At 38.7% G+C, this 27,677-nt stretch overlaps 1 protein-coding gene across 8 annotated transcripts in view; it reads left to right on the forward strand.

Moving 5' to 3' along the window:
* Positions 1 to 27,677, forward strand: part of Fchsd2 (FCH and double SH3 domains 2) — a 272,221-nt gene that overhangs the window by 239,398 nt on the left and 5,146 nt on the right. For all 8 annotated transcript variants that reach the window (XM_074083602.1, XM_074083607.1, XM_020163919.2 and 5 more), the window contains 5 exons: positions 3,572 to 3,733; positions 18,664 to 18,798; positions 26,548 to 26,631; positions 26,752 to 26,929; positions 27,189 to 27,409. In XM_074083602.1, coding sequence (XP_073939703.1) covers positions 3,572 to 3,733; positions 18,664 to 18,798; positions 26,548 to 26,631; positions 26,752 to 26,929; positions 27,189 to 27,409 — 780 coding nt within the window. The remainder of the gene's footprint in view (positions 1 to 3,571; positions 3,734 to 18,663; positions 18,799 to 26,547; positions 26,632 to 26,751; positions 26,930 to 27,188; positions 27,410 to 27,677) is intronic.

Below are 27,677 nucleotides of genomic sequence, written 5' to 3' on the forward strand. Positions count from 1 at the left end.
GGCAGACATTAACAAGTGCTTGCCAGGATGTGGAAAAACCCTCATACCAGGTGCGGGGGTCAAATGGTACATCCACTTTGAAGAACCATTTCCCCAAATGATTAAACTTATGACCCAGCAATGTCAGTCCTAGGAATATACACAAGATAAATGAAAACCTGTGTTCACACAAAAACTCATACATGAATATTTATGGTAACAAAAAAATTTTTTTAAATGTTCATCACCTTAGAAATGGGTAAGCAAAAGTGGAATGTCCATACAATAGAATGCTAGTTGACTGTTAAAGGGAATGAAATACTGGTCATGTCACCACAAGATCATTCTTGAAAACATTCTAAGTGAAAGAAGGTAATCGTAGAAGACAACATATGATTTAATTTACATTAAATGTCCAGAAGAGGCAAATCTATAGAGATAGAAGGTAGACTAGTGATTGCCAGGGGCTACAGGGGGCATGGAGACAGGAGAGCAATAGCAAAATAGTACTGAGTTTCAGGGATGATTAAAATATTCTGAAACTGACTGTAGATAGTTGCATATACTATGAATATGCTATAAATTGAATTGTATACTTTAAATGAATGAAATGTATGGTACGTGAACTATATATCAATAAAGCTGTAACTGAAAAAGGAAGGGAAATAGAGAAAAAGAAATTATCAAAAAAAAAATAAGCAAGAGTATTTACCAAGTGGTGTGCCTGTAAGCTGAAAACTCTAGTTACATTATATAGAGATCTGTATGAAGCCAGGCACCAGTGGCTCACACCTGTAATCCTAGCTTCTCAGGAGGCAGAGATCAGGAGGATCACAGTTCAAAGCTAGCCCCAGCAAGTGTGAAGCCCTGAGTTCAAACCTCAGTGCTGCCAAAAAAAAAATCTATATGATTCTCAAAGCCATTGATTTTGAACTTTGAAATTGTTAAGATGATGGATTTTATGTAAGGTGAATTTTATGTCCGTTTTTAAATACAGCTTTTCTGTGTATGGTCCTAGGATCAAGTTCAGTACCTCAGGCATACTAGGCAAGTACTCTACAATTAAGCTATATCCCTTATCTCTTACCTCCATTTTTTTAAATTTATAACCTTTAAAATCTTAGGATGACAAAATTAATTCAATAATAAAAACCTACTGAAATACTCAGGTCAAAGCTCAAATTGTTTTTGATGCCAACTTCCCAAGCAGAGTCCAGATCCAAATTGTAATCAAAATTGCATACCAAATAGGTTCTGTGAGTACTTGTTTTTCCAACTCTCACAAGAAAGCCACTAAATGAGGGTCCTCAAAATTATCTCAGTGAAACTCCACTGTTAAAGAAGAGACCACCACTCTACCATGTGAAACAAAGGAGCTGAGTTTACTTCTTGCTAAGCAGAAGAGAATGATTCTTACAAAACATACTCTCTGAACAAAGCCAGGACTTGATATGTAGAATTTTGAGAAGTTGACCTTTAGGGATTGGCATATTTTCAAAACTTGGAATGTTTTAAGGAGTAGCTCATTTTTAACCATGGCTTTTATTTTTATTCTTTTATTTTTGGTGCAGGCAATTGAACCTAGTTCCCAGCACATGCTAAGTAACGTGTTCAACCCCTGGCTACACCTGGAGCTCCTTAGCATGTTGTTTAGAAATGGCAGACTATCAGAGGCATGGTGGTGGGAGGCTGTGGTTGTCTTTCAAAAGCACAGAGCTGTTACTGGGTGGATGATTTTCAGAGGCATGACTGTTTGACCAGAGCAGTTACTGTTTGATTGGGACAGGGTTAAAACTGGTTTTATGCTTACTTGCTCATGGTTTATGAAGAAGGGCCAAAGAATAGGCAGTCATTTCCTTTTTTGAATTTAGAGAAGAGGATCTTTTTACTCTGAATTCCTGGTATTTCTGACAGCTATGTCATAATTTAACTTAAAAACAAAAACACTATTAATCAACAAACAAGTTAATCACTAAAGACAACCAAATCAAAGGGGAATTTTTTAAGTTTATGCTGAAGAATGTTAGTATCATTAAAGAGAGATACTTTATTATCAAACATTATTATTAAAGGGAACCAAAAGTCTATATAACACAGTATCATTGAATGGCAGTCTTTCAAGATTAATTTCAACTGGAGTGCCAGATCTGTTCAAAATAAAATATTTTCTTGGAAGAGAAGTAGAAGTGCTTTTTAGTAGAGTACTCATTCAAAAAGAAAAGAAAAAGAAGACTACTGAACACATACTAGGAGAATAGTATTGAATGTCTGTGTTCCAGTCCTAAAGGAGCATCCAGTTATATAAAAAAGGAAAACAAATAGCTAAGTATAATATAATACCTATCACATTATAACTAGATCTGCATAGGGTGCTTTAGGAACAGAGAGAAGCATATGATTAACTGCCTAAGAACAGAGGAGGAATAGTTAGAAAAAAAAAATCTTCATACAAGGATAGTGTTTCAACTGATCCTCAAAAGATAAGGGCTCACCAGCATCTAAAAGCAATGTAGGTAGTCATAAAAGATAAAAAGCAATGAAAAAATAGCCAGATGTGGTGGGACTTGAATTTAATTCCAGCTACTCCTGAGACAGAGGCAGGAGGATCACAAGTTTTGAGACCAGCCTCGACAAAAGCAGCTACAAAATACTATCTCAAAACAAAACCAAAACAAAACCAAAACAAAAATAGGAGCGCAGTTCAAGATATAGAGCACTTGCCTAGCATGTGTAAGGTCCTGGGTGCAATCCTTAGCACTGTTGGAAAAAAAAAAAAAAAGCAATGAAAAGGCATTGTAAACAGAAGGACTGGTGTGAACAAAGGCACAAGAGTACATGGTGTGTCAGAAGAAGGGTCGGTGTGGGAGCACAAGGTGTGTGGAAAGGCATAGAAGAAAATACTTCCATCAAAGTGTGAAGATCCTTTATTCCAGGTTAAAAATTATTTGATTCTTCACTCAGTAAGTAGCCTACAGTCATGGAAGTTTTTAAGTAGGGGAGTGACATGATGAGATCATTCAGATGGTAAACCATGGATTATAAAAGAAAAGAAAAATGCCAGGGTTGGGTTAAAAAGCTCCTGAAAGGTGGTAAGGGAGGGGGTGGGGGCAGGGGGAAGAAATGACCCAAGCCTTGTATGCACATATGAATAAAAAAAAAAAAAAAAAAAAAGCTCCTGAAAATGCTGGATTTCAGAATGTTCTGAGGCATAGGAAAGGAAAGCAGACTTTATGGCACACCAGTCCCTTCCTTTGGTAACTTATATTTAATGTGTCATCCCATACTGTGCTCTTGTCAAGATACAAGTATGCCGACTGATAGCAGGTATAGCTCAGTAATAGGAGCAAATGCTTAGCATGCGTAAGGACCTAGGCTCAATCTCCAGCACACCCTAAATAAATAAATAAATAAAAGTAGGTCCATATTCCTGTTCTTGAGCTCATATCTTCTTCTCCCCTCCTATCCTCTCTGCAAGTGAAAAACTATCATCTAAGAATTACTAATGGATGTCAAATTACTAATAAGTGGGGATTAACTTAATCAATGTGTGGGCAATTGCCTTGATTTCTGACTAGTTTCTTGGTTTTCTTAGATAATTAAGCTAAAAGCTGAAGCCCGGCTGGACCTGCTAAAGCAGATTGGTGTGTGTGTGGACACGTGGCTAAAGAGTGCCATGAACCAAGTAATGGAAGAACTGGAAAATGAACGGTGGGCCCGCCCTTCTGCAGTGACCAGCAATGGCACTCCGCACTCGGTACAGTTTCTTTTCTTGAATGTAGTGGCTGCCTAACTTTCTCTGTTCTTTGGTTCTGTAGCCACTTAGCCAGAATTTAAAAGAAAAGATAATGATTTGCTAGAGGTGTGATTTTTTTTTTCCTTCATCCTGTCACTTTATTTAAACTTAGTATAGGAAAACAAGGAAAAATAGTGTGTTGGGATTTTTTAATGTGCAGTGAAAAATACATTAACACTAATTAGATTATCAGTGCCTGTCTACCAAACTCATTATTCCATTCGTGAAGTAAATATGCTTCTTGTCTGGAAGTATTAGAATAGAAAACTTATATTTTGGTTGGTTGGTTGCTTTTTGGCAGTACTGGGGTTTGAACTCAGAACTTCATGCTCAGAAGGCAGTCTCTCTATTATTTGAGCCATGCTTCCAGTCCTAATATAAAAAACTTAATCTAGTGTTTCTGAAGTTCTTGGAGGTCTTCTCTGTTGAAAATAAACATGAACATTCAGAGAGTTGTAAAACATCTTTTGAAAGTGTGTGGGCTTACTCTAAAGATGACTGTAGTCCTCAAGGGCTCTCCTGCTTCTGTCACAGGGAGCCAGTGCAGGTGGAATTGACAACACAAGCTTGTTTTCTTACTTCAGGTCCAGGGCTTTTTCTATTCCTGTGTCTTCTAGTTCAACCTTAGTTTGTCATATTGGACACCTGAGTACCAGAAAAGTTCAGTGATTTTCCTGATGCTACACAGGTGTGGTGTGATGCATACTTGTCAAACCAGTCAGCAATAATGCCTGCTGCTGTCTCCCACGCATTACTCTTGGTCATCCTCCTCTTTATTTCCTAAATGCTATTTACCAGTGTATTTCTTTTCTTTAGTTTTTTCTTTTGCTTATTATCTACCTGATTCACTGCTCCACACAACAAAGTACCTGGTACATAGTAGGTATTTAACAAATATTTGTTGAAGGAAGAAATGAGTAGATGGATGGAAGAGTGGAATAGTAGTAAGCTAAAAGCTAAAACTCTAATCTCCTGAGTTCCCACTGTACACATTGTGCCTCTTTAATACTTGTGTCCTTCAGATATAAGGCATCCTTGCTAGAGAAACTGGCCTAAGTTTGAAAACATTCCTGGAAGGTTTTGTCGATGTTTTCATATAGCATTTTGATTTTCTAACAGGAATGCACTTGCACATTTAAAAAGGGTTGAGTATGATTATACATTTTAAGGAAAATAATCTATTGAAGGTTTATTTTTATTTTTACTATTAATGGTAAACCAACTAGGGAAAAAACATACACATCATCCACTTGACTTTTGGGATTAGAAGAGCTTGCCCTGTTTTCACTAAAACAGAGCATGCTTGTGTCACCTGACTCTGCTTCCTTCCTGAATAAATCAGAGATGAACAAGGCTTGATCTCTCCTCAAAGAGTTTTCAAGCTGGGAAAGCAGACGGACTTTCATAGATCTAGTATGACTGGGCCACTGTGTGGCAAACTCAGAATTGCTCACTTCTAACTCATCAGCACACCTTGGAAAAAACCACTTCACTCCAGGTTTCTTAGGGAACATAAGGTTAAATGATTCTTAAGAGTTCCTTAAACCCTAAAGTCTCCTGATTTCTGTGACATGCTATCAAAAAAATCCAATGCTAGCTGTAAGAATAGGGAAGAATTTTGCCCAGTGAAGGAAATGTCTTTCTTCATTTGCACATGAAGAATTTTAACAGGCGATAGAGGACTCCTGAGTGTGAAGGAAGGGAATGAAGGAGATTTCAGCTCATCCAGAGGCATCAACTCATCCAGAAGGGCCATTTTGCAGTCTAATCACGCCTTTAAATTTTATCATACATTGATAACATGAGGGGATTAAATTGTGATAATTCTATACATGTGTACAGTGTACCTTGAACAAGTTCCTCTAGCCAGTCTTATGGAGTCTGTGTCTTCCTTCTTTCAGCTGACAGTTATATTTGGTAGATCTACCAATAATATAAAGGAGCGATTAAGTCACAAAGTAGCTTAATGAGACCCCAATAGTTATTTGAGCTGCTTTTAAATAATACTGAAATAAATTAGAGAGGATTATATCTCTTTATACTGACAGCTAACTGGCTGAGGAACATGAAGCAGAAATACACATTTTGGTGACCAAGTATGTGCTTCCATTATAGATGCCAGCAAAAGCATTAGTCGTCTGGAAAACATGATTAATATTACTGTTAGACATTAACAGCATTACTAAAAGTGCCTTCTGGAAGATAAATGTTTCTAAGTATGCAATCTATCTTATAGAATAAGGAAGGAACTATACTTGGGTGTTAACTCTTTGTGTTCTGTCTCACATTGTGGTACAGAATATAAGGTTGGGGAAAAAAAAGAAAAGAATTCCAGAATGTAGCAGCACTGTCTAAAAGGAGAACAGCCTGCTGATATAGCTAGTCAGTTATGAGTAACTGGAGCCTAAACCTAAGTTCCTGAGATTGGACTGCTGCCAGTGACCCAGTCAGCCTTTGTCACTCATCTTTCCCTTCTACTTACCTGCCTTCTCTTACTCAAAACTTGTACCCCATCTACAACATAACTTTTGAAATTATATTAATTTTATAATATAAAAATCTGTGTAAGTAAAATTACAAAAAATTAGAAAATACAATAAAGAAGCAAATGACCAATATCTCCATTCTTACAATACCACAGATGGCAATAATGGTTTATTTCCTTTCTTTTTTATTTATTTATTTGACCGACAAGGACAAATTACGCACATTTATGGTATACAGCATGATATTTTGAAAGGTATTCCATCCTTATTTTGCTGTTGTTTCTAAACATTTATCATAATTAAGTTAAATTTGTATATTTTTTCTGATATATAACATTCCTCATTACTGCTTGTCTTCGTAATTATCCTTGAATGTCTCTAGTGTTATTTAGAAAGGTATGCTAGAAATAACCTAACTGTTCTGTTATACATTCAGTGTTTACATTTCCTTCAGATTTTCAGTATTCTAAATAATGCTCTAAAAAAAAACATTTTTTACATCCAGTCAGTCCTGTGTATCCCTCAGTTCTGCATCAATTGATTCAACCAACCACAGATCAAAAAGATTTGGGAAAAAAATTACAACTGTGCTGAACATATGCAGACTTTTTTCTCTTATCAGTATTCCCTAAGCAATACGGTATAACAATTATACACAGCATTTGCATTATATTAGATAATATAAGTACTCTAGAGATGGTTTAAATTATATGGGAGGATGTTCATAGATTATATTGAAATGCTACACCATTTTATATAAGTAACTTAGGCATCTATGGATTTTAGTAACCACAGGGAGTTCTGGAACCAGTGTTCCTTAGATAACAAATGACTAAGTGTTTCTTTTTTTCCATATTGAGAATTTTTTCTGTAATGTAGATTCCCAAAAAGAAGTATGTTTAATAGAATCCTTTGAACTATTTTTATTCTTTCTGTTTTCTTTTTCTTCTAAGATTTTCTAGAGCTGACACGATTTCCATGACTTACCTATCTTTATTCAACTTCCCCCAACTATTGTACAAAAGCACACTGACAGTCTGCTTTGTTGTGCCTTACGAGTCTGAGCATTTGCAGAATTGTATGGAAATAAATTCTGACTGCTGGGTATAGTGGTACATGTCTGTAATCCCGGCACTCAGGAGGTGGAGACCAGAGGACCACAAGTTCCAGACTATCCTGGGCTGTAGTGAGTTTCAAGCCAGCCTAGATCTTTTCTCAAAAGAAAAAAGGAAGAAAAAAAGAAAGGGAAAGGAGGGAAATTCTGACGGCAGTCATTATGAAGACTATGCTGAATATGATTGAAAGACAACGAAATTAAATATTTTTAACCTTTGAGATGGCAGTTTAGTTCTCAGCTGCCTAATTACCCCAAATAGTCCTTGCCAGTGGTGAGTTAGTGTCTATGGATTGAGAAAAACCAGTCTCGCATACTGACAGCCAAGACCAAAAGGTGAGCATTGAAAAAATGTAGAGAATTTTTCAGAAGTGTCTCCAGCTATACTATACTATGCTCTTTGACTTTCTCCATAACCATAACAAGTAAAATACCAATTCAAGTTCTTCCTGTAACTGGCCTAAGGTAACCTGTAAAAATGGTTTACTACTCTCTTGACTCAGAAAACCCTACAACAACAAAGAGGATTCAAGTCTTTGTGTTCATTTTAAGAATACCTGGGGGGGTTGGGAAAGAACACCTGAGAAACTGCCCAGGCCATCAAAGATATGCCTATCAAAAAAACCAAAAAACAAAAAACCATGTATCTCAAAGATGACACTTTGAAGAAATCTATTGTGCCTTTCAGGTATTATAATGGTGGAGTTGTTAGGTGTGCCCAGGCCAGTGAAGCTGGACATAGGGCTGGTGGCCCAAAAAGAGTGCTGAATTTTTGCTGCACAAAATTTTAAACAAAAATGCAGACAGTAATGTTGAAATTTAAGGTTTAGATTCTCTGGTGTCATGTCCAGGTGAACAAAGCACCCAAGATGCACCACTGTACTTCTAGAGCCCATGGCTCAATTAACCCATACATGAGCTCCCCCTGCCACATTTGAAATTCTTTCAAACAAAAAGAGGAGTTTCACAAAACATACCCAGAAGAAACTGAAAAAAAATAAATAAATAAAAATAAAAAAACCCTTACAGCATGAGACTAAATTCAACATAAAATAAATAGAAATAAAAGTTTTTTAAAACTATCAATCCAAAGGCTGGTGGAGTGGCTCAAGTGGTAAAAGCACCTGCCTAGCAAGCGTGAGGCCCTGCAAACCCTAGTACTGCCAAAAAGAAAAAGTACCAATCCAGCATTCCCACTAATGAGTATATATTACAGAGGAAATAAAGTCAGTGTGTTGAAGAGATATCCACAGTCCCATGTTTATTACAGGACTATTCGCAAGAGCCCAGATAGGGAATCAACCTAAATGTCTATCAGAAGATGAATGGATTTAAAAATGTGATACACACACATGCATGGTAATATTACTCAGCTATAAAAAGAATGAAGTCCTGCCATTCATGACAACGTGGGTGGACCTGGAAGATATTGTGTTAAGTGAAATAACCCCAGCACAGAAGGGCAAATGCCATATGATTTTACTCATGTGGAATCTTAAAAAGTTGATCCCAAAGAATTAGAGAGTTGAATGGTGGTTTCCTGAGACTGGGATGGTTAGCAAGGGATAAGGGGAAATACCAAAGGATACATAATTATAGTGAGTCAGGAATAAATTTCAAGAGATCTATTGTGAAGCAAAGTAACTATAGAGAATGATAATGTGTTTATTGTATTTTCCCAGCACTAGGGGGAAAAAACCCATTGCTGATATTTATTGCATTCCTAAAAAATGTAAAGAAAGTGGATGCTGAATGTTCTTACCACAAAAATGTGAGGTTAAATAAGTAAATAAATAAAATCTGTATACATATGAAATTACTAGACTATCCAACAAAAAAGGTAATGAGCCAGGCGTTGTATCACGTACCTGTAAAACTCACTGCTTAGGAGGCTGATGCAGAAGGATAGCCAGTGGGAGGCTAACCTGGGCAACATAATGAAACTCTTTCAAAAACAAAACAAAATGATAATGATATTTCTAAGTAGTAAACTACTATGTGTATATCACCAACTTTTGTGTGTGATGACTGTTCTTAGGAAATGAAGTTCATTCTCAGTTTAAAAAACTTATGCTTAACTGTGTGCCGGTGGCTCACGCTGTAATCCTAGCTGTTCAGGAGGCAGAGATCAGGAGGATTGTGGTTCAAAACCAGCCCAGGCAAATAGCTCACAAAACCCTATCTTGAAAAAACCCATCACAAAAAAGGAGCTGGTGCAGTCACTAAAGGTATAGAGCCTGAGTTCAAACTCCAGTACCACAAAAACTTACGCTTCATCAACTATGATTCCTATGAAATACAAAAGTAAACTTAATTTCTTAAAAACAAAAAAAAGGCCCTGACGCAGTTCCTTATCTGTAGTGCATGTCAAAAAATACTCATCTGCACATGATAAAAGCGAGAGCACACAAGGGAGGGATGAGGATAGGTAAGACACCTAAAAAACTAGCTAGCATTTGTTGCCCTTAACACAGAGAAACTAAAGCAGATACCTTAAAGCAACTGAGGCCAATAGGAAAAGGGGAACAGGTACTAGAGAAAAGGTTAGATCAAAAAGAATTAACCTAGAAGGTTTAACACCCACGCACAGGAAATCAATGTGAGTCAATGCCCTGTATAGCTATCCTTATCTCAACCAGCAAAAACCCTTGTTCCTTCCTATTATGGCTTATACTCTCTCTACAACAAAATTAGAAATAAGGGCAAAATAGTTTCTGCTGGGTATTGGGGGGGGGGAGAGGGAGGGGGCGGAGTGAGGGGTAAGGGAGGGGGTGGGGGCAGTGGGGAGAAATGAACCAATCCTTGTATGCACATATGAATAATAAAAGAAAAATGAAAAAAAAAATACTCATCTGAACCCCAAGATAAGCAGTGACTCCAGTTCTACCAACCAAGTTTAAATTACCACCAAAAGGAGGGAGTTCACATTGATAAAGGGTGAATTGTGTCTCAGATGCTGTGTCAGGTACATTCATACCTTACCTGTACAAGCACAGTTAATTAATGAGCACAATAATCCTGAGGGTATTTACAGATGAAGAGATAGTCTTGGGAGAATTAAATATCTCTCAAGGGCACCCAGCATGTGAGGAGAGGTAGTATTTGAGCCCCAATGTATCTGCCTCTAAAGCCCTGATCTTATGTACTCCCTAACTCTGTGACTTTCCCTGTATTCTTCTAACCTTTGTCACCATTCATTTTAATTGCCATGCATTCATTTTTCTTTTTAAATAATTGAATGTCCTATATCCAGTGTAATTAATGGTTATGTAGCATCTTCAAGTACTGTGTAGCCAGTTGCCATTACAATTCCAAAGCTCTGTTAATATTTTAACTGCTTTACTGAGGAATAATTGACATACAAAGGACTGCACAGATTTAAAATACAAAGTCTGGCACATTTTGCCATATGTATACACTAGTGAAACCATCATCACAATTACAATAGTGAACATATTCATTGCCCTCAAAAGTTTTCTTCATTCTTCTTTGTAACCTTTCCTTCCTATCCCTCAGTCAGCCACTGATCCACCTTCTGTCACTTATGGATTGATCTGCATTCCTAGAATTTATATAAACAGAATCATATATATTCTATCTTATATGGCTTCTTTGGTTCAATGTGATTATTTTGAGACTCTTCATAAATACATAAATATCAATAATTCATTTATTTTAATTGCTAAGCAGTATTCTGTTGTATGGATATATCACAAATTGTTTATTCTTCTGTCTGTTGGTGGACATTTGGATTGGTGAAACTGCAATGGACATATGCTTTAGCTGGATGATATAGTAGGTATATGTTCAACTTCATTTTTTTTTTTTTTTTTGGTAAGACAAGAGTTTGCACTTAGAGCTTTACACTTGCAAAGCAGGCATTCCACCACTTGAACCATACCTGCAGTCCATTTTACTCTGGTTATTTGCAATGGGGCCTCACAAACTATTTATCTAGGCTGGCTTCAAACCATGATCCTCCTGATCTCAGCTTCCCAAGAAATTAGGATTACAGGTATGAGCCACTGGCACCCGGCTATGTTTAACATTTCAAGAAACTGACATTTTATGCCTGGCACTGTTGGCTCACACCTGTAATCCTAGCTACTCAGGAGACAGAGATCAGGAAGATCACAGTTTGAAATCAGCCCAAGAAAATAGTTCAGGAGACCCTATCACGAAAAAAAAATCACAAAAAAGGGCTGGTGGAGTGCCCTTTTTTGCCCAAATGGTAGAGTGCCTGCCTTGCAAGTGTGAGGCCCTGAGTTCAATTGTCAGTACCGCCAAAAAAAAAAAAAAGAAAATGAAGCTAGACTGGTGATGTGGCTAAAGTGGTGGAGCACCTGCTTTGTAAGTCTAAAGCTCTGAGTTCCAACCCCAGTTCCACCAAAAACAAAGGAGAAAAGAAAAGTAATTAAAATGTTATCTTGCCAGGTGCTGGTGGCTCACACCTGTAATCCTAGCTACTCGGGAGGCAGAGATCAGGAGGATCGAGATTTGAAGCCAGCCTGAGCAAACAAACAAAAAAAAAGATCCTTCACAAAAAAAGTGCTGGTAGAGTGATTCAAGGTATAGGCCCTGAGTTCAAGCCCAAGTACCATCAAAAAAAAAAAAACCTGACATTTTTTTTCCAACGTGGTTGTACCATTTAACATTTGTAGTTATTCTAAAACCTTGCCAACACTGTGGTGGTTAGTCTTTGTTAATTTGTTGTGCCAATAGGTATACAGTTGTGTATCATTGTAGTTTTAACTTACATTTTCCTAATAATGTTGAGCATCTTTTCATGTATTTCTTTCTGTATATCTTTGGTGATGTCTAGATTTTTTTTTCTTATTTTGACAGTACTGGGGTTTGAACTCAGGGCCTCACACTTGCTAGCAGGCACTCTACCACTTGAGCCACACCTCCAGCCCTTTTTGCTCTGCTTATTTTGGAGATAGGGTCTCACTTTTTGCCTAGGCTGGCCTGGACCGAGATCCTCCTTTTTAGGGTGCTTGCTGTTGCCACAGCACTCAGGTTTTTTCTATTGAGATGGAGTCTCACAAACTTTTTGCCCAGGCTGACCTCCAGTTATGATCTTCCTGATCTCAGCCTCCCAGGTAGCCCAGTAAGATTTTTGAATCTTTTTAGACCTACTAAGACTTCTTTCGTGACCCAGTTTATATCTTGGCAAATGTTCCACATGTACTTGAAAAGAAAAGAATGTACTTCCTGCTATTGTTAGATGTTGTGTTCTATAAATATTAAATAAGTAAAGTTGTTTGACAGCATTTCACATCTTTTCCTTCTTAGTACTCTACCTGATGGCCTATACCTTATAAAGTTTTCCACTCTTTTAGAGGAGAACAGGAGTTATTCTTAAACCTGTGTGAACTCTTAGGTCCATTTTCTCTAATCCTTTTTGGTTGGTCTATTCCCAGCTTCAGGTTCTTTCTTCACACACAGTGCTGATCAGTAGTCAGCTAAAGACTTGAGGGGGACCTTGTGTGACTTTCCCACGAGCTTTCTATGCCTCTCTCTCTCTCTCTCTCTCTCTCTCTCTCTCTCTCTCTCTCTCTCTCTTCGTCTCCCCCTTCCTCTCTCTCTCTCTCTCTCTCTCACTAGTCTGAATTCTGGCCTCTTTGGCCATCCCAGATTCCCAGTTCCACCTGTCAGTTCAGGGAGACTACCATCCTTTGTCTGGCTTCCTTCTCTTTGTGTTTCAGCCTGGAAACTTTTTCCAAAAGTACGTTAGGCAAATTGTTTGTTTCCCATCCCCTAGAGATCACCAACCTTCATTGTTTGATGTCCAGTGTATTGAAAACTGTTCTTTCATATATTTTGAAGTTTTAAAAACTGTTTCTGGCTAGAAGTTTGGATCTTATCCCTGATACACCATCTTGCTTAGAAGCAGAAACCTACTTTCCTCATATTTAAAATCTTTTATAACTACCTGTGTTGTATTTGGAATAAGGTTCAGTGTGACCAGTTCTCTGTCCAGATAGAGTTTCAGAGGTTTATTTCCTACAAGCAGCTGCCTTCCTTTGTATCTAGATTCTCTGAGCCTCATAAAAACAACAAAAGCTAATGATTTATTTAGTGCCTCCTAAGCATCAAGCATGTGTTAGAGGTTTAAAATGCATTGCCTCATGTAATCCTTATGATAACGGTGTGAAGTAGTAGTCATTAGGTGAGGAAATTGAATGGAGAAGTCACTTTGCCCAGAATCACACAATGAGAAGCGCATAGCTAGCATTCATGCGAGTCCACTAGCTCCAGACCTGCTGCTCCTACTCATTCCAGCCCACAAAGCTAATGATGCGCAGCAGGTCATTTTGCGGAATACAAGAAGATGGCTACTGCTAGGCTCGGGCAGCTAGCACCTGTAATCCTAGCTACTGGGGAGGTTGAGATCAGGAGGATTGAGGTTTAAGGCCAGCCCAAGCAAATAGTTTGATACACTCCATCTCCAAAATAACCAGAGTAAAATGGACTGGAGGTGTGGCCCAAGTGGTAGAGTGCCTGCCTAGAAAGCACAAAGCCTGAGTTCAAACCCTAGTACCACCAAGATACATAATAAATAAATTAAATAAATACATTAATTCTTCTTACTGCCCTTGCAGTACAATATACAAAGAAGGAAAAAGGGCTGGCGAGTGGCTCACGTGCCAGAGTGCCTGCCTAGCAAGTATGAGGTCCTGAGTTCAAGCCCCAATACTGCCAGGAGGGAGGGAGAGAGGGAGGAAGAATGGATTTGATTAAAGTTCTATCAAGTGACAGGAAGAAAAAGGGTTGAGAGAGGAGCAGTCATTAAATAGGAGAGAAAGAATGTGATTTTATAAGTGTTGGGTCAAGAAAACGTCACAATTATGAGGGTGGAAGAGGGAAAAGGAAGAAATTATTCTGAGATGACATGCTTTGGAGAGCTGCTCGAACAGCGCAGAAGCACGGGGCATTGCCTCTGTTGTCACTGCAGCCTTTCAATCCCTTCCATAAGTTTCAAAAAGGAACTCAAAATAGATGGGGGGGGGGATAGAGGGGAAAGGAATGTTTAGTATCAACTTCTGCTGTCAAATTAAAATGTTTTGGACTGATTCCCAGCGCTGAAGCACAGTACATGTTAGTATTCCATGTATGTTTTTGAAAACTTGGTCTACTCCCAGTTTTATAAATTCATGAGTGTTTTGTTTCATTGTAAGACCCAATTCTGTAACCTTTCTAGAATCTGAAGGCACAGTGTTCTAAGTATATGAAACTATGTGGGTTTCGGGGGGACTGGGGGGTGGCGGTACTGGGGTTTGAATTTAGGGCCTCACACTTGCTAGGCAAGTGCTCTACCACTTGAGCCACTCCACCAGCCCTTTTGTGTGTTGGGTATTTTTCAAGATGGGGTCTCATGAACTATTTACCCAGGCTGGCCTTGAATTGAGATCCTCCTGATCTCTGCCTCCTGAGTAGCTAGAATTACAGGGGTGAGCCACCAGCACCTGGCTGGTTTAAATGTTTAACTACGTTTAAAGTTAGTTTAATGGCAAATTCTAGAATGTGATCCTTATCTTTTAACATGACACAATGCCTTATTGGAAAATAGTAGAATCATAAGTCAGACATTTAAGAAGTAAAGATCTGAGCCTATTTTGCCAATAACCTTGCTGACCATAGGTGAATAAATTGTAAGATGAGGCACAAGATTACCTCACTCAGCTGCAAAGAATTTTTAGTAATAGTTATAAACAAAAATATTTCAGGGACCCTGGAAGCTGTGACAATAAATGTAGCAGGAAAAAATATAGCTTATTCTTCTGAAACTTCCTGAAATTCTATAGAATTTTATTAGGAAAATAGCAGTTAAGAGGAGAGTCACTTTTAAAACATTAGTGATAATCACACAAGGGAAAAAGTAGAACTTGACAACAGAGGTCCCTCTTCCTTTAGGGTCACTATAGGCAGAAACCCAATCCTTTTCCACACTCCTCTCCCACTTCTTCGTTTGGCCTTCATGTGGAAGCTCTTCACTCACATTGTGAACTCCTAAAGCAAATGCCATGTCCTTCACTTCGTATCTGTCAAAAGCCTCATATCATGTACAGCATATACTAGGAGGACCCTCAAAATTATCCTCTAATTAATTGATTAATTAATGGTTCTCTGTGTAGCCAAGTCCTTACCATTCCTTACAACTTAGTGTGTAAACATCCATCGATGCCTTTGTATGTTTGAACAGTACAGAGGTATATAAAAGGCAAATCAGTTATTTCCTGTATTCCCCAGTCTTGTTTCTTATTCTGCCCTCTACTGTCAAATATCTATGCTCATAGAAATGTTATTTGTATTTAATACATCATAAGGTAGTACTCTAGATAAATACATGTGAGTCTAAATCTTTTTTGCAGTACTGGGACTTGAACTCAGGGCCTACACCCTGGGTCAGTCTTCCAGCCCCTTTTTTGCTATGGATTTTTTTGAGATGGGATCTCAGGAACTATTTGCCAGGGCTGGCTTTGAACTGTGATCCTCCTGATCTCTACTTCCTGAGTAGCTAAGATTACAGACATGAGCCACTGGTGCCTACCATGAATCTAATTCTTTAACACTCAGTACCATTTTATTTAATATATGCTTTTATAGCTATAGTTTTAATCTGAGACTCAGATTCAAAATTACTTTTAGTATGCCTATAATCTCAGCACTTATTCAGGGAGACTGAGGTAGGAGGATCCCAAGTTCAAGGGCAGCCTGGGCTACATGAATTTATTGTCTCAAAAAAATTACTTTCCATGTGTTACATGGTAGAAAGGACTGCACCTGTTCATCTTTTTTTTCCTTTGGTGGTACTGGGTTTGAACTCAGGGCCTTATGCTTGCTAGGCAGACACTCTACCACTTAAACCACTCCGCCAGTCCCCCTGTTTATCATTTTTAAGTATAAAATTCAGAAACAATAACTAATATTCACATTGTTGTGGAACCATACATCTTTAGAACCCTCTTCATCTTAAAAAAGTAAAATTCTAGCCGACAGTGATGGTGCACACCTGTAATCCGAGCATTCAGGAGGCCTCATGAATTCAAGGCCAGCCTGGGCTATATAGGGAGACCCTGCTTCAAAAAAAAAAAAAGTTAAAACTCAGTGCATGTTAAACAATAACTCCTTGTTGCTTACTGTCAGCCCTGTCAATTGCCATTCTACTTTCTGTTTCCATGACTTTGACTATTCTAGATGCTGCATATAAGTGAAATCATAGTGTATATCTTTTTATGACTGGCTTATTTCACTTATCAGAGTGTCCTCAAGAGTTCATCCACGTGATAACATGTTAGAATTTCCTTCCTTTTAAAGACTGAATAATATTCTACTGTGTGTATATTCCACAGTTATTTTAACCATTATCTGTCAGTGGGCTCTTGCGTTGCTTTCCCCTTTTGGCTATTGTAATACTGCTACTGTGAACATTGGTTTACCAGTATCTATTTGAGTCTGTGCTTTCAGTTCTTTTAGGTGTATACCTAGAAGTAGAACTTCTGAATTATCTGTAATTCTGTTTACTTTATTAAGAAAATGCCATACCACTGTCTTCCACAATAGTAGTAGCTGCCATTTTACATTCCCACTAGCAGTGTACAAGGGCTTCATTTTTCCACATCCTCACCAACACTTGATATTTTCTCATTTTTTTGAGTGGGAAGTGGTGTTTCATTGTGGTTTTGGTTTGCATTTTCCTAATGATTAGTGATACTGAGCATCTTTTTAGCACTCAATACCATTTATTGATCATTTATGTTACCTTTTTCAGAGAAATGGAATCCTTTGCCTGTTTTTTAATTGGGTTATTTTTTGTTGTTGAGTTTTAGTCATTATGTATTCTGAATATTAATCCCTTATCAGATAGATGATTTTTCACCCACTGTGGGTTGCCCTGTCACTCTGTTGTCCTTAGGTGCATACAGATTTTTGCTTTTAATGGTCCCGTTTATGTTTGAATCTTTTGTTCCTGTGGTTTTGGTGTCATATTTACAAATCATTGCCAAATCCAGTCTCTTGAAGCTTTCCCTTGTTTTCTTCTAAGAGTTTAATAGTTTCAGCTCTTTTTCCTTCTTTCTTTCTTTTTTTTTAAGTCAGGGTCTCATTATCATCCTAGGCTGGCTTTCAGCTTACTATGTAGCCCAGGCTGGTCTCACACTCACAGTCCTTCTGCCTCAGCCTCCTGAGTGCTAGGATCAGTGATTACATGATTGTGCCACCATGCCCAAATGAGCTAACAGTTTTGCTTCTTATGTTTAGGTCTTTGATGCATTTGAGTTAATTTTTATATGATGTAAGGTTATATTTCAACTTCATTCTTTCTCATATGAATATCCAGTTTTATTTATTGAAAAATTGTTCTTCCCCCACTGAATGGTCTTGGTACCCTATTGGAAATAATTTAACCATATATGTAATATTTATTTCTGGGATTTCTATTTTATAACTCGTTTTTAATGTATGGTATTCATTTATAATGTAGTTATGTCATACTTCATTCAAACACTGCCCTGTTGTTGTGTCCTGGTTTTTGTTACTACAAGCAGTAAAACATCATAGAACATAGTCTTACAATTCTGGTGCTTTTGTTTTTCTGGTGCTTTTGTGATGTAATCGCAAAAGTGGAATTACTGGATCAAGTGGTATGTTATTAGCTTTAGACAGTGTTATTTTCCAAAAGAAATGTGTGAATTCACATTTCTGCCAGCCATAAAAGAAAGACTGTTTCTCTACATCCTTGATTGCACTTAGGAAGCATTTGTTTTTGTTTAGGAAGCTTTTTAATGTTTCCTCAAACTATCAGTTAAAAATGGTTAAGAGTAGCCGGGACCGGCACTCGCCTGTAGTCCTTGCTACATACAGAGATCAGGAGGATTGTGGTTTGAAGCCACAAGACCCTATCTCAAAAGAGCCAATGCAAAACAGGCTGGTGGAGTGGCTCACGTGGTAGAACACCTGCCTAGCAAGCATGAAGCCCTGAGTTTAAGCTCCAGACCTACCCCCGCAAAAAAATAATAATGATTAAGAGCTTTTGTCAGTCATTATTTAACAGTGAAAAGTGACAGGACACTGATAAATTACTTCTTATATATTGGAAAGATACTTTACTTTTAATTCTTAAAAATCTGTCCTTTCATAACATGAAAAATGCAAGTGAGAATAGTCACTTATGTATAGTTGAACAGGTAAACTTACAATTCGAAGCAATCAAATTTTAAGTATTTTTCCTGTTTTCCACCATTTTCTTGAAATAAGCAAATTAGCCAATGACTTCTGATTTTTCCTAGCTTAATACAGACACTGAAAGAGAAGGAGGAGAAGAATTTGAAGATAATATGGATGCTTTTGATGACAGCAGTTCCAGCCCATCTGGCACCTTACGGAATTATCCACTCACCTGCAAAGTTGTTTATTCTTACAAGGTTTGTATCTCTCCAACGTATTGCTGATAGTAAATTGTGACAACTCTGAACATACATATAACTGTATCTGCCAGCCTGTCTTACTGTGCCTAGCCTAAAATTGGTGTTGAGTTAGTATCAGAGGCAATATAACATAACAGAGTTTAGACTCTGACCTCTCTCTACCACGTATGAATTACGTGACCTTACACTATTCCCTCAGTCTCTGTACCCCATGTTATAGTGATAATATTTTAGGATTAATGTGAAGATTAAATGAGGTAGTTCTTCTATATCAAAGCACTTAGCACAGTACCCAGCATCTCATAAATTTCCAGTAACTAGAACTAGTACCCTTATTGTCACTTGCCTGCTTGGCATAGATCCTCCAGTAGGATGACCCTCAAATTGATATCACAGGAAAACTTTTACAAAGCAGTTTTGGGAACTTTGCCTTTCCTCATCCTAATATAATAATATCTTGTTACCCATGTTAAGCAGGGACTTAGATAAATGCCAGAACTTCCAAATCTTATTTGGTATAATAGTTTTTAATCTCTCTCACTCTTGCCTTGATTTTCCATTTCCTTTTTACTCAACACAAAGTAAATTGAGTTTCAGTTCCTTGGTTTTCTTAGCCTCCATCCACCCATCTAGTTCATCAGCCAATCCTATTGAGTCCACCTCAAAAACATGTCCTGAATCTGGACTGTGGATATGGCTCAGTGGCAGTGCTTGTCTCTTATGCATGAGGCTCTGGGTTCCATCTCCAGCACCACAAAAAATAAAAAGAAAAGAAAAGAAAATACACACACACATATACATATACATATGCATATGCATGAAGCTACTCTCTTTACCATCTTCACTGCTATCATCTTGGTCTCAGTCCAGGTGATTGCTTTGATGACTATACAGTGGGCCCTCATAATTAATATCCCTCTTTCATAGTTCCCGCCCTGCAGTCCATTTTCCACTGTACATCCAGAATTATCTTTAACACATAAAAGAGATGATGTTATTCCCTTTCCTAAAAACCCTTTTAAGCTTCTATCACATGTAGGAAAACAAAAACAAAAACAGACAGCAGTCTCTTTCCTGGAATCTGTAACATTCAGCCTGATCTGGTTCCAGTCAATCTTCCTAGCTTCATGTCCCACCTCACCCACTCTCCACACATTAGCCACTCTGGCTGCCTTTCAGTCTCCAAGAGCACCAGGCTCCTTCCTGACCACACATGTTTGTACTTGCTGTTACTTCTGCCTAGAACTCTGTTTCCCCAAATTTCAGTTGGCTACCTACTTCTCTCTCTCTCTCTCTCTTTTCTCCCCCCCCGCTTCCTCTCATGGGACTGGGGTTTGAACTCAAGGCTTCATGCTTGCAAAGCAGGGGCTCTACCACTTGAGCCACACCTCTAGTCCCTTTTTCTCTGGTTATTTTGTAGCTGAAGTCTCATGAACTGTTTGCCTAGGCTGGCCTTGAACCACGATTCTCCCAATCTCAGCCTCCCAAGTAACTAGGGTTACAGGTGTGAGCCATTGGCACCCAGCCTAAATCTCTTCATTGGCGCTCAGCTCAAATAGTGCCTCCTGAGGTCATCCCTAGCCACCTAAACACAGCCAACTCCTCTCAGTCACTGTTCTGTCCTGTTGCCCTATTTATTTATTTATTTATTGGCAGTGTTGGGATTTGAATGCAGGGCCTCACACTTGCTAGGCAGGAGCTCTACCACTTGAGCCATTCTGCCTGCCTTCTGTTGCCTTTATTGAACAAAGCAACGTGAGATGAAATCAAGCACAAGAGAGAACAGTGCAATCAAGGGATGCAGTAAACCAGAGATTGGTGGCTCTCACCTGAAATCCTAGCTACTCAGGAGGCAGAGATCAGGAGGCTTGCAGTTCAAAGCCAGCCCGGGCAAATAGATCTCGAGACCCTATCTCAAACAAACCCATCACACACACACACAAAAAAAAAGGCTGGTGGAGTGGGTCAAGGTGTAGGCCCTGAGTTTAATCCCCAGTTCCGTAATTAAAAAAAAAAAAAGAAAGAGATTGAGATGCAGTAAACATGAGATGTATAATGAGGCTGCTGTCCATCAGCATTATGTTTTCACATTATAAAACTTTTTTTTATAAATAGAAGTATACCCTAATATATATGCTGTAAATACATAAACCAGTAGCAGAGTCATTTATTACCAAGTTTTATGTTCGGTACATAATTGTATACATATACTCTTATATGACTGGCAGCACAGAAGGTTTGTCTACACCAGCATCACCACAAGCGTGAATAATTTGTTATGCTATGATGTCGTGATGGCTACAGGGTCATTAGATGGCAGGAATTTTTCATCCCCTAATTTTATAGGACTGCTGCATATGGGCAGTCCATTGTTGATCAACATGTCATCATTTTTTCTTTTTTTCTTTCTTTTTTTTTTGTGATACTGGGGTTTGAACTCAAATCATTGTGCTTGCTAAGCAGGCTCTCTACAGTTGAGCCACACCTTCAGCCTCCAATATATCATCATGAAGCACATAACTTTGTAACATTATGAACGGCCAAATGCTGTTCATATTTTTTTGGATCCCCTCTGGAGGTTCATGAAAGCAGAAACTTGGTGTCTGTGTACCTTGTGTGTGTGTCTTCACCTGGGACAGTGCCTGGCACATAGTAGGTCTTCAGTAAATAATTGTAGAATGAATAAGTGCATGATTTAAGGATGGTGTAAACAAATGAGCTCTTCTTTGGCCACTATCCTGATAGTAACACCAGTAGGAAAGAATGAGGCTAAAGGATTGCAGGGGGAAATTCTAGAGAGAATCTTCCAAGTGTCCTACACTCCTACCACCACCAGCCCTGCTACCCAAAACTTGGCAATATATACTCCTCAACATCAGTGATTCTGAGACTTTTTTTGAGTTTAATATCTTTTCATGATACTTAAATACATAATACTTCCTGTTTTCTAAAAGGAGTAGAATTTTTTTCCCAACATAAATTATTTTTGTTAGGAATGGAGTTTTAAACTCAGGGTTTGGTGCTTGCAAACCAGGCATTCTTCTGCTTGAGCCATACATCCAGTACATTTTGCTCTGTTTTGGAGATGGGGTCTCCAAGCTGGCCTTGAACCACATCTTAGCCTCTTAAATAGCTAGGATTACAGTTATGAGCCACCATGCCCAGCCCAATGTAAATTATTTTTAAAATTTGAAATCATTTTCTAAAATAACTTGGAAAGATCTTACAGGGTTATTATAAAACCATGGAAATTCTTTCCTGATATCACTTCTCATGGTTATATTTAGTGGAAAGTTCTAGAAGTAAGACTTAACATACTAAAATGAAGAGGGTCTGAATCTGAATGATTTTAAACAGCCTCACATTCATCCGACATTCCCTCCATTGGTATATTACAGGTATGTCCCTATGGTAAACCAGACTATAAAAATCTATTTAGGGACTGGAAAGTAAGCTCATTGATGAAGCACTTGCCTAACATGTGTAAGGCACTTGGGTTCAATACCCAGTACTGCAAAAAAAAAAAAAAAAAAAAAAAACCTATATAGTTAATCATTGAATAAACATTTATTGGGTGCCCAATATGTAGTTACTTTTGAAAATCAAGAATGGATATAATGTTATCCCTACACTCCAGGAATGAGTAGTCTTAGAGGAGGGGGTGGATATTACACTGAAAAAATAGAACATGTATGAAAAGATTTATAGTAACGGTAAAGCCACTGATTCTTCCTGTGATAGTCTGGAATTTTACAGATGAGGTGGCATTTAACTTAAGTTGCAAATAAGGTCCTTCTAGATACAGTGAGGAGAGAAAGGAACCTCCTAAGCAGGGAACAGAGGTTTCAGAAACAGTGTGGTAAGAGTATGGGTGTTTAGGGCAGGTTGCCTTTGGTGGTATGGAGCACTGAGAGAGGGGACAGAGCAGCAGACATAAAGTATTTGCTGTCAGACGGTAAGGACCTGGAGTACTAGGCTCAGAAGTTTGTATTTCCTCTTGCCTAAGAGGAGCCACTAAAATCAGATAGGACTTTGAAGAAGTAACCCTGGTTATAGTGTAGACACCCAAGATGATAAGTTAGAATTAAGAGACTTTAAGCCAAATCATGATTCCTGTGGTTCAGTCCAACAAAAAAAAAAGTGTAAATTAACCTGGTGAGAACAAAGAAAAGCTATATATAATGCTTAGATTCCAAAGCCTTAAAAATACTCATAACTTTTAACCATATTAACATCTACCCTAAGGAAATTAACCATAGTATAGAAAATGTTGTAGATACATATGTTCTTTCATTCTAATATACTTTATAATAGCTCAACATTAACAGTTCAAGAATTGAATAATTAATTAGTCATACCTGTAACATACCATAACATACAACATTACTGTGAAGATTATTGAAATTTACCTTAGTAATGAGTTTTTTATAAAAGAAACACTAGGAGGGCATGGTTGCAGGTACCTGTAATCCCAGAACTTGAGAGGCCAAAGCGAAATATTGTGAGTTCAAGATCAGCCTGAGGGCTGGTGGAGTGGCTTAAGTGGTAGAGTGCCTGCCTAGCAAGCATGATGCTCTTGAGTTCAAACTCTCGTACCACCAAAAAAAAATTAAAGGCCAGCCTGAACTACATAAGGAGACCCTGTCTCAAGAAAACAAAAAAGGGCTGGAGGGTGTGGCTCTAGCAGTAGCACACTTGCCTAGCATGTACAAAGCTCTGGGTTCAATCTCCAGTACCACCATTAAAAAAAAAAAAAACGTAAATTATAAATGTCAAATCAGGATATCAAATTATATGTTACTCAAAGATGTCAATTATGAATATTTTTCAGCAGTATACAATGAATATTACTACTTTTAAGTTCAGGAAAAACATATTGTCTCAAAATAAAATACAAGAAATTTGGAAAGGTATAGGTGGAAATGGACGTGTAGCTGCCACTGTATATTAGGACTTATGGAGACAGTCTGAGACCTGTGTCTCACACTGACTACTTGCTATCCATTGTTGGGATGAGAAGAAATGCAGTGTCTGCCTTAAGTAAATCATTCTGGTGGGAAGCCCACAAGGACAGACAACCTAGTGCCTCGGAAGTCAGTATTACAGGGTTGTGCAAGGTCTTACAGGAACAAAAGGAGGAGGAAGCAGCTACTTCATGATAGAGGTGGTCAGGGAAGGTATTTTGTCCAAAGCAATAATAATAGATATTATTCTAATAATAATTCTGATTTCTTCAGTAAACCTATAAGGAAGAGATTATCGAACAGCACGTACTCTCAACAAATATTATATGAGCACCTCCATGTAGCAACTGTGCTCTTTTCTAGGTTCTGAAATGTAGCTTTGATCAAAACAGGAATCTCTGTTTTCCTGGAGCTTGTATTCTAGTAGGAAAAAAGAAAAAGAAAACTGAAACTCAAAGACATCCTGTGATCACTGGCCCATAGAAACAGACTAGCACTGAACTTCCACCCACAGCAGTGCAGCCCATTCAGCAGATCACACTGCACAGAAGGAACACTCAGGAGAGCACAGAGGCAAGGAGGAACAGGGCGTCCTCGGAGAACACGGGAGTGTGCTGGTCCAGTTTCCAGAGGCTCTTGGAAACCTAAGTCTTAGGTCTTGAGTGCCAAGCAAAACTTGACCTTATTAAGTGAAAAAAATGGTCATCAGCGTGTGTGGATGGTGCACATGCTATAGGGCTGGACAACTTACATGGACCTCTGTGACTTATTCACAGAGGCAGCAATATATTTAAAGATGCTCTGTCCTTCTTTGCTGTCACACAGATTAAAGTCTGTTTGTGTGGACACTCTTAGGTCTTGTTATGTAATTAGGAAAATGTCTTTATCACAAAGGTGTCTTTTAGTTGGGCATGTCTGTGATCCCAGCTATGTAGGAGGCATAGGTAAGGAGGATCACAGTCTCAAAAACTTGAGTTATTGAAAAATAACTAAAACAAAAAAGGGGTGAAGGTGTAGCTCAAGTGGTAGAGCATCTGCCAAGCAAGTGCATGGCCCAGAGTTCAAAACCCTACTTGGGGGTGGGGTGGGGAATGCCTTTTGCTCATATGTTCAAGGCATAGTGTGCTTTGTGGGTTTTTTGCTTGGTTGGTTGTCATTGTCATTTAGTTTAGTTTTGTTGCCTTAGCTTCCTGAGTGCTGGGATTACAGGCATGCACCACCACACCCAGCACACAGTGTGCTTTCAGAATACCAAAGAAAAAGTGAATGGGGTTTTTTCTTCATATTTTGATGTCATAGATACTTTACTTAAAATCTGGTCCTGGCGTATTTTTGGCCATCTATCATCAATATTATTTTGGGGGGCAATACTTGGGTTTGAACTCAGGGTCTCACACTTGCTAGGCAGGTGCTCTACTACTTGAGCCATGCCCGCAGCCCTTTTTTGCTTTACATACTTTTCACTTAGGGTCTTGCATTTTTTGCTAAGGACCAGCCTCAGACCTTGATCCTCCTATCTACAACCATCCACACAGCTAGGATCACAGGCACACACCACCGTTCCCAGCTTATTTGTTGAGATATGGGTCTCACTTTATGTCTAAGCAGGCCTGGACCACAATCCTACTATTGATGCTTCCTCACATAGCTGGGGTGACAGGCACACACACACACACCATCACACCCAGCCATTGATTGAGATGGGGATCTCAAGAACTTTTTGCCTGGGCTGGCCTTGAACTGCAATCCTCCCAGTCTCCATGAGCCACCACACCCAGCCCTTCAATACTATTTTTGTCTAATGAATCATCCAGAATCTGAGTTTTGATTAAATGTTTTAATATTTCGGAAATGAAAACTAGGTCTTAGACTGTTTTTTTGCCTTTATAACTTGGAGATATTCTACAGTTTGAGATTATGAGATTTGTAAATCTGTATGGTCTCAGGTGATAGTTTTAACTGGTCTTGGGAAAAGCCTTTAAGGCTGTTTATTAGAGAGCCAAAAGATGCCAGTAAGCCCCTGTCTTTTACATGTGACAGGCAAGGCTCTCAAGGAAGCATTGACAGAGTTTTTAGCCCTTCTGTGAGTCTCTTCTCAGGTCTTGCAGTTTTGAGGGCAAATCTGGTGGCTAATGCTGGGGCGGGGTAGACTAAAACCATCCCAGCTTGTGCAAAAGCACCTAAGAGGATCAGCAGGTTTCCACACACAAGTTGGAGGAGAATCCAAACCTTGACCAATCTCAGTCATTGCTTTTCTCACAATTTTCTTCAATCCTAGGCACTGCTCAAGCTAACATCTAATCCATGTGCATAGTTCTCTGCATTTTCACTGCATGCACCGCCATGGTAGCTCTTACAGCAATCCATTCCAATGCCTTCTCTGCCTGTTCTTCCCAGATCATGGTTCTGTGCTTATTCATCCCACGTTGACTCCCCATCCTCAGAGAATGGCAGGACTGTCAATTTGAAGAAATGGATGCATCAAGTTGAGTAATTTACCAGTAGATACACAGCCTGAGTGGTGCTGGGTCCTCTGTATCCAGCACGGTGCTCTGCTCACTGACCCTGATCGTCTCTTGAGGATCCAGTTTTTGTTGCAATTTTATTTTGTTTAGTTCTTCAAAATAAAACTTCACCTCATTATGATAGTTTTACCACATAAAAATTTTTATGTTTCTCAAAATCATTTTAATATGCCGATCCCCAGTTTTTGTTACGTCCAGCTCACATCTGCTCTTTATCTAACCTTTTTAATTTTGTCCATGACCATCCTACATTGCAGGCTTCTCAACCAGATGAGTTGACCATTGAGGAACATGAGGTGTTAGAAGTGATTGAAGATGGAGATATGGAAGACTGGGTAAAGGTATATTCCTTTGCTCATATCACCCCTTCTTGTGACATTTTTAGGAGTTCGTTTTGGTTCTTGTTTTACACTGTCCAAATTGTGTGTGCAAACCTGTTTTGTCATGTGTCTTTTACCCAGGCTCGAAATAAAGTTGGCCAAGTGGGTTATGTACCAGAAAAGTACCTACAATTTCCCACCTCGAACAGCCTGCTAAGCATGCTGCAGTCCTTGGCTGCTTTGGACAGTCGGTCACACACGTCGAGCAATTCCACGGAGGCAGAGCTCGTTCCAGGCAGCCTCAACGGAGATGCCAGTGGTAAAGACTGACATAAGGCACTCTTTATTTGGTCATATTTGACATAAACTGTATTATCTGGGAGGTTAATTAGTTAATTATAATTAGTTCTGTACAGTAGAACCATAAAATTGATCTTCAGTTCATTAAAACATTGCAGCTTTACATTCCAACATTACTCAGCCTGTGTGATGCTGTTTGGTTATCATGGGAGCACAGGGGTGGTTACAAAGCAGTCCAGCTGTATTCTTACCAGATTTGTCTTTCTCTTGCTCCCCAGTCTGTTTCGTGAAAGCACTTTATGATTATGAGGGCCAGACAGATGATGAGTTGTCTTTTCCTGAGGGAGCAATCATCCGTATCTTGAACAAAGAAAACCAAGATGATGATGGCTTCTGGGAAGGGGAATTCAGTGGCCGGATTGGAGTTTTCCCATCGGTGCTGGTAGAAGAACTTTCAGCCTCAGAGAATGGTGACACTCCATGGATGAGAGAGATTCAGGTACGTGAGAGGAGGGAGAAAGCTGAATTAGAAGATGGTTAAAAAAAATTAATCCTGTTGATCCAGGCAAAAGTGGGCTGTACTCTGCCTCACCCTCTTCATTTGATCCTTTGTTGCTAGGAAACCAGAGACTTGTTAGTTAGGCCCTTGTAGGATATGACCATATTATATACCCATTCTCCCACATTCTGTTCCCGAATCCATTTCCAAAATACTGTATTGTATATAACACATGAAAGATTGGTTTTGTGGAAAGAAGGAAACAACG

The sequence above is a fragment of the Castor canadensis genome, chromosome 1 (assembly GCF_047511655.1).
Source record: "Castor canadensis chromosome 1, mCasCan1.hap1v2, whole genome shotgun sequence".
NCBI lineage: Eukaryota > Metazoa > Chordata > Mammalia > Rodentia > Castoridae > Castor > Castor canadensis.